General features: G+C 51.7%; 1 protein-coding gene across 1 annotated transcript in view; it reads left to right on the top strand.

The window, feature by feature from the left end:
- Scn4a (sodium voltage-gated channel alpha subunit 4) overlaps nt 1-8,084 on the top strand; it is a 30,471-nt gene that overhangs the window by 8,169 nt on the left and 14,218 nt on the right. The window contains 3 exon segments of the mRNA XM_005350408.1: nt 883-1,121; nt 2,951-3,124; nt 4,232-4,588. Coding sequence (XP_005350465.1) covers nt 883-1,121; nt 2,951-3,124; nt 4,232-4,588 — 770 coding nt within the window.

The raw sequence follows: 8,084 nt of genomic DNA, 5'->3' as shown, positions 1-8,084 counted from the left end.
AAAAAAAAACCACCCAGAGACAGATATTGGGGTCCAACCAGAAGATCAGAAAAGCAAAGCAGCCAGCCACTAGAGAGACTTTTTACCTCTTCCAAATCTTCAGACCAAAGGGGGGAGAGAGAGATCTTGTCTCCACCAATCCTCAAACTCCATACTCAACTAAGTTCCTGTCTCCTCCCAACCTTAGATTCCTCTCTCCGCCCAGCCATATTGCTGGAATTAAAGTCATGTGACCCCAAGTGCTAGGAGCACCTTTGTGTGAGCTCGGTTTCTCCTTTAGACAGATTCAATCTTGTGTTAGCCAGGGTGGCCTTGAACTCACAGAGACCCCTCTGCCTCTGTCTCCAGAGTTCTGGAACTACAGAGGTGTGCCACTACTCCCTGGCCTATGTGGCTGACTAGTGTGACTGTTTTGCCTTCTGATCTTCAGGCAAGCTTTATTTATGAAAACACAGATAATGTACCTCTATAGGAGGGCATTGTGGGGGTGCAACAACGGGCTTGCTGAGGGCGCAAAGCAGAAGGCTGCGGAGTGTTTCAGGATAAGGCTTCTGAAGGCGGTGTGCTTTGAGGGGCTGAACTCTAAGAGGACAGGGTTCAAAGGGAGGGGGCTTGTGGGTGGGATTGTGAGGGGCTGGTCCTGGGGCTAGAGAAGGCCTTACTGAGGGGGTGGGTCCAAGAGTCAGAGCATAGGGAAAGCTGGAGCTTTGACGGATGACTGACATCCTGTGAGGCAGTCTGTGAGGAAGATGGCAGTGGCGTTCAGTGTTGGGATGTGGAGTTCTAAAGGGTGGGAGATAGGAGCAGGAGCAAAGAGCTAGACAGAGTAAGAGTCAAGCCAGGCAGAGACTCTTCAGACACCCGCCCCATCCCCACCCCCAGAGCTGGAAGAAGCCCACCAGAAGTGCCCGCCGTGGTGGTACAGGTGTGCACACAAAGTGCTCATTTGGAACTGCTGCGCCCCGTGGGTGAAGTTCAAGCATATCATCCACCTGATCGTCATGGACCCCTTCGTGGACCTGGGCATCACCATCTGCATTGTGCTCAACACCCTCTTCATGGCCATGGAGCATTACCCCATGACCGAGCACTTTGACAACGTGCTCTCCGTGGGCAACTTGGTAAGCAAGGGGCAGAAGGAGAGAGCGGGAGTCTGGAGAACAGCATAGAAGAGTGGGCCTGGCTGGGCTGTGTGGAAACGTCGGGGCTCTTGGGGACAGCCGGCACAGGTCACGCAGAGGAGGTCTGGGGAATTTGGGAACCAGGAGAGTGGGGTGAGCTGCGATCAGGACTCCTGGAAGTCTGGGATCCAGGCCACATCTAGGAATTGGGGTCGAGGGAGTAGGGGCGTGGAAGTGGCTGAGGCTGGGTAACAAGTTTCTCAACTTTCATAGACTGTCATGGTCCTAAAAGAGACCAAGGGACTTGGGAGTGAGGGCATATAGCCAAAGACACCCAAATGTGGATGGGTCTACCTCACCCCAGAGACCTCCTGTTCTCCAGCCCCACCGGGTGCTCTCCTGAGCCCTTTGCTGCCCAGCTATTGTTGACACGCTCTGATCCCCCGGCTTATCCCTGCCCATTAGGGGCATTAGCACCTCATAGCCAGCCCCACTGGAGCCTGACAAAGGGAAAAGCCGCTGCCTCCTCCTCCAGTTCTGCTCCACTGTGCCCCACCCTCCCCAATTCCCTTTGCAGTCCCACCACACCCACCCACCATGGCAAACGGACAAGAGGCTCCGAGGCTCCCATTATCTCTAGGGAGAGGCAAGCTCAGAGAGTGTGCCATGTGAGGGAAGGCTGGGACGGTACCAGCACTGGGTAGGGGGCTTAAGAACCATGGCATCAGAATCCCCAGTCTTCAAAGCAGATATGTCCATCTCGTGAAGATGCCCAAAGCAGCCATGGCCAGGCTGGGCAAGAGAGGCAAGGGCACAGCTGCCAGGGTGTGGTGATGGGCAGGACCCGTCTGCCTGTCTACCCAATGTCCACACTGTGTTGCTTGTCTGGGCACCTGCTATGGCCAGAAACAGCTCTTGGGAGGGACCCAGTGTGTACCTAGGTATGCTGTCAATCCAAAGCAGCTGACGCCTAGTAAGGGGGGCGGGTATACCGGTGAAGTTTAAGGGACTGTGGGGCCCTTGGGTGCCTGTTCTGAGGTTGAGGGGGCAGAGCTAACCTTCTTACTGATTCCATCCCTTTCAGCCCCTGCCAAGACCCAAAGCTTGGTTGAGGGTGTGGCTCATTTGGTACAGTGCTTAACTAGTATGCAAGCCTTCCTAGGCTCCCTTCCCAGCACCGAATAAAGCCAGGCATGATGACACATGCTTATAATCCTAGCACCCGGAAGGTGGAGGCAGGAGCAACAGAAGTCCATGGCCACCTTCTGCTGCATAGTGAGTTCAAGGCCAGCCTGAGCTGCATGATACTTGTTTGAAAATCAAAAGGCAAAGTTTGCTAGCTCCTGGGGTTAGATACACACAGGGAGGCTGGGAGTACAGAGGAGAAATCCTGAGCTGAGAGCACAAGGAACTGGGTGGTACGAAGGGATCTGGGGTGCACCTCTCTGAGCCTCAATTGCTCATCTGTCCAAAGAGTATGATGATAATCCTTCCAGCTTTGTAGAGACCTGCATGCCAACGAGGTCAGTGTGGACCAGATGGCACTTCATGAATGTTGAACGTCAGGATCAGGTTGAAGACCCAAGAAGTTAGTGGCTTGACCATGGTCACGGGTCAGAAATGGGTAGGAATGGGGTCTCCGTTGTACCCACCTAGGCATATGACATGGCCTTTGTACCTGCCACCGTATACACACACATAGGCCGTGGGTACCACTCCCTACCTCTCTTCAGGGCCCTCAACTCTCACCCTTGGGGAGATCTCCCAAGGCCCCTTTATCTGTGAGGCTCTGTGATAGGGGTTCCATGTCCTGTCCCACCCCCTGCCAGGTCTTCACGGGCATTTTCACTGCAGAGATGGTGCTGAAGCTGATCGCCATGGACCCCTATGAGTATTTCCAACAGGGTTGGAACATCTTCGACAGCTTCATTGTCACCCTCAGCCTGGTGGAGCTGGGCCTGGCCAACGTGCAGGGGCTGTCGGTGCTGCGTTCCTTCCGTCTGGTACACAAGACCCAGGGGTTGAGGGGGGATGGGAGGAGACCCTAGGAGGGTGCATGCTACCTGGCCCCTCAGAACTAGAAAAAATGAGTCCTTCCTTCCTATTACACAGGGCTGGGGTGGGGGACCTGACATTGGTGAGCTAACATTAGATGACCTCGGGCAGCAATGGAGCTGACTTCAGGCCCGTGTTGTAGGCCTAACGGAAGACAAAACCACGCTTGGGACTTAAGAATTACTATTTTTAGGCCTGGCAGTGATGGCGCACGCCTTTAATCCCAGCACTCGGGAGGCAGAGGCAGGCGGATCTCTGTGAGTTCGAGACCAGCCTGGTCTACAAGAGCTAGTTCCAGGACAGGCTCCAAAACCACAGAGAAACCCTGTCTCGAAGGAAAAAAAAAAAAGAATTACTATTTTTTTCTCTACCCCTTGAAGTTCAGTCTTGTTTTGTTTTGTTTAACTTTATCATGAGGGCTTTCAAGCATACAGTAAAAAAAATGGCTCTTTAGGTGCCTGTCCCCCACCCCCAACAGCCACTAGTGTAGTATAACTTTATCTTTACAATTTTTCCAAGTTTATATATGTGTGTCCATATGCCACGTGTCTTTTGCCAGACATGAATCACGTGTGTCTACATGCAAGCACATGTAGAGCCAGAAGAGGATGCAAGGCCCCCTGGAGTTGGTGTTATAGGTGGTTAGGAACTGCCGAATGTGGGCGCTGGGAACTGGACGGGGAGTCTCTGGAAGAGCAATTAAATGTTCCTACCTGCTAAGCCGTCTCCCCAGCCACATGTACTGCGGTTCTGTTTTCATCTGTCCCATCCATTTTTATTGCAGGGGGAGGGGATGTTATAGCAAATTCTGGTGTCCAGTCTCACCTGTAAATACTTTAGTCTGTATCTTTAATGGATAAGGCCTTTTTTTTCCTTTTTAACCAGGAGGCTATAGGACACAAAGACCCCCTCATTAACAGAGGCAGGCATAAGCCTTGCTCATCAGGAGAATGGGGGTTAAGACTGTTGAACACTGAGCTTTCTCCTGAGGCTCCCTAGGGTTGGCTGGTGGTCCCCAAGCCTCATCCATTCTCCTATTTCCCCCTGCCTGGCAGCTGCGTGTCTTCAAGCTGGCCAAGTCATGGCCAACACTCAACATGCTCATCAAAATCATTGGCAACTCAGTGGGTGCACTGGGCAACCTGACACTGGTGCTGGCTATCATCGTCTTTATCTTCGCCGTGGTGGGCATGCAGCTGTTTGGCAAGAGCTACAAGGAATGTGTGTGTAAGATAGCCTCAGACTGCACCCTCCCGCGCTGGCACATGAACGACTTCTTCCACTCCTTCCTCATCGTCTTCCGCATCCTCTGCGGGGAGTGGATCGAGACCATGTGGGACTGCATGGAGGTGGCCGGCCAGGCCATGTGCCTCACCGTCTTCCTCATGGTCATGGTCATTGGCAACTTGGTGGTAAGTAAGCTATTTCGAGAGCTTCCTGACTCTTACACGGGAACTACACGAAGCGTGTCCAGTTCCTCTCTTTCTCACTTGAGGGGCTTGTTTATTTTGGGGAGAGCTGTACAAAACTGTTGGCGTTTAGATCTCTATAGTCAGGCCTTGCAGTGGTGGACAGCCTATGCCAGCATTCAGGAAGCTGAAACAGAGGATCTCTCTCTGCAAGTTCAAAGAGAGCCTGACTTTCTAAATGGGTGCCAGGGCAGGCAGTCTGGGTTCTATAGCAAGATGGTCTTGAAATAAACAGTGGGGGCTGGAGAGATGGCTCGGCAGTTGCGACCAGTCGCTGCCTTTGCAGAGGACCTGGGTTCAATGTCCAGCACTCACATGATAATTCCTAACCATCTTTAATTCCAGTTTCGGTGGATCAGGGTCCTCTTCTGACCTCCTTGGGCACCAGGCACTCATGTGATCCACATATATACTTGCAGGCAAAACATACATAAAATAAAATGAACAAATCTAACTTTAAAACGTTTTCACCAAGCAGTGGTGGTGCACACCTTTAATCCCAGCACTCAAGAGGCAGAGGCAGGCGGATCTCTGTGAGTTTGAGGCCAGCCTGGTCTACAGCATGAGTTCCAGGACAGCCAGGGATACACAGAGAAACTCTGTCTCAAACCCTTTCACTGACCAAAAAAAAAAAAAAAATGTTTCCACCTTCTATGGCCACTGCCTGAAAATGGTGGCTTTGTAAGACCTCCCTCAGTGAGCTTCAGCGTTTTATGCTTAACCATCTGCAGCACTTTCTTAAAACGGGTTCCTGGCCCCAGCCCTAGAGTTTTAGACTCTGCAAAGTCTAGAACATAGCCTGGGAATCTGTTTCAGCTGAGTACCACATGTTGCTGCTGTCTCTGGTTCAGGGACCGTGTTGGTTTGAGACTCACAGTATAACCCAGACTGGCCTAGAACTTTCATCAATCCTCCTGCCTCAGGTACCTGAGTGCCGTGATGACAGGTGTGTACTATGCCTGGCTTGTAGGCTGTATTTGTGTGTGTGTGTGTGTGCGCGCGCGCGTGCATGTGAGTATGAAAACCAGAGATTGACTTCAGGTGTCATTCCTTGGGAACCTTCCACCTTGTTTATGTGTCACGGATGTGTGTAGTAGGTGTGCACACACATGTATGCACGTCTGTGGAGGTCAGAGGTTGATATGGAGGGGTTTCCTTGATCACTCTCCAACTTATCTTCTTTTTTTAGTAATTTATTTTTACTTTATGTGCATTGGTATTTGGCCCGCCTGTATTTCTGTGTGAGGGAGTTAGATTCACTGGAACTTACAGACAGTTGTGAGCTGCCATGTGGGTGCTGGGAGTTGAACTCTGGTCCTCTGGAAGAGCAGTCAGTGCTCTTAACCACTGAGACATCTCTCTAGCCAACTCCACCTCTCTTCTGAGACAGGGTCCCTGATTGATCGGTAGACTGGCTGGTCAGCGAGCTCCAGAGATCTGCATGTCTCTGCCCATCTGGACCCCCACCCCAGCTTAGGGTTTACAGACCTGAGTGGTCACATATCTTTTCTCATGGATTCTGAGGATGCTAACTCAGGCCATCCCACTCCTGTGGTAGACACTCCACTTCCCAGCCTTGCAAGCTGTGTTTTGAGGGAACTGATGCAGGATGGCAGACAGCCCTGCCTTCCTCACTATTGCTGTCTGTGTGATATTGAACCATAGCTGCTCTCCAGTCAGACTGGGGTCTCTATCAAAGAGAAGACAAGGAATTCATAACACCCGAGGTCACTGGGATGGTTGACCTCACTAGTATGTAGAAAGATGTGGCATAGAACGGGACCAGGACCCCATGAAGGTTTTCTTCCACCTTCTTTTGCCTCTGTTCCCTGCCTCTGGTCCTGTGGTCTGGAAAAAAAAAAAATCAATCCAGTGCTGGGCAACCCAGAAATGATAGAACTCCTTCTATTTTGCTCCTTGCTGTAGCCTAGGGCTTGGTGTGTGGGGCCGTGCACGCCAGAGATCCAGGCTGGACAGGCAAGGCTTGTGGTCCAGCTGGCCAGCTTTTCTGTGGCTGGGCCTGACGACTCTTCCCCTTCTTGGGGTAGAGGTCGGGTCACTCCCATCAGGCTCCTTTGTGCTGCCCCTAGCTGTCCCCTGCGGTGGCTGACTCTTGCCCTGGGCAACAGGGGGTGGAGGAGGCCGTCACATCTCCACAAAGGCTGGAGGAATCTGTGGGCTGCTGGGTCAGAGCTTCTCAGATATGGCTGAACTCTGGCTGGGGACAGAGGCTGATGGGGGAGGGGGTGTCCCCTCAGCTGGAGGAGACTGTGGGACAGCTGCAGTCTGAGAGAACTCAGGACTGCAGTTCCTAGGAGGGGGCTGAGAGAATGGGGAGAAAGAGGAGTTTTCTGGGCCAAACTTAGGGCGGACATGCTTGAAGGAATTCTTTGTGAGCGTAGATTAAAGGCCAGGGTGGCTAAAATAGTCCGTAGCAGGGGCCTCTCTCTGCACAAGGGCAGTCAACATTTTGTGTCCCTCTTTTTTTTTTCTTTTGAGGTGAGATCTTCTTTTGCAACCATGACTGTTCTTGAACTCAGGCCACTCCTGCCTCAGCTACTCAAGTACTGAGATTACAAGCATGCAAAAAAGAAAAAAAAAATACTGTTTGTATGTGAAAGAGAGAAAAAGAGAGAGAGAGTGAGAGGGAGAGAAAAGAGAGAACAGGACCGCTTTTGGGAGGTTGATTCTGTTTCCACAATGGAATCTGATAATTTACCTCAGGTCCTTAGGTTTCTGTAGCAAGTTCTCTTACACCCTGAGCTATCTCACTGACACATACCCAGCAATAATTTTAACCTCTTTCTTCTCGGTTTTCCTATCTGGAAAACGAGGACGTGGGTGATGGCCATCATGAGGGTTACCTGGCACAGGCTCACTGCTTAGCCTCTGAGTTCAGAGGTCAGAGGTTACAGATGGGTCGTTTTAGATTAGCAATTATTATAATAAAATCAGTAACCACCTCCTCTTGGGGAAGGGGAGGCTCCAGTCATTAATGCCTTAAGCTGTTGGTAACCCTCCCCCACAGCCCGGGGGGCCCGGAATACTATCTCCACACTGGAGGATGCCCAGAGACGCCCAGCTCTTGAGATGCTGGGCTGGGACTAGAGCCTGGGTCTGTGACTCTGGTAACCATGACACCAGTTAGGCTGGCAGCCATCACGGTACCCTTGATGCTGGTGGCAGCACTTGCTCAGCGTTTGCCCTGAATCCTGTGCTCAGTCTGTCTATTCTCTCAGTCCGTGTCAGCACCTGAGGATGGGCAGACTGATGTGTCTGTTTCAGAGACCAGGAAGTAAAGAGCTCAGAGAGAACTAAGCCAAGTTTTCTGGCTCTAGAATCTACAGTCGTGGCATCGCGCTGCCTCTGTGTACTGCTACACACACACACACACACACACACACACACACGCACACACACACACACACACACACACACA

Source organism: Microtus ochrogaster, chromosome 7, assembly GCF_000317375.1.
Source record: "Microtus ochrogaster isolate Prairie Vole_2 chromosome 7, MicOch1.0, whole genome shotgun sequence".
NCBI lineage: Eukaryota > Metazoa > Chordata > Mammalia > Rodentia > Cricetidae > Microtus > Microtus ochrogaster.
Note: the sequence above shows the minus strand (reverse complement) of the source record. Positions and strands in the feature narration are given on the sequence as shown.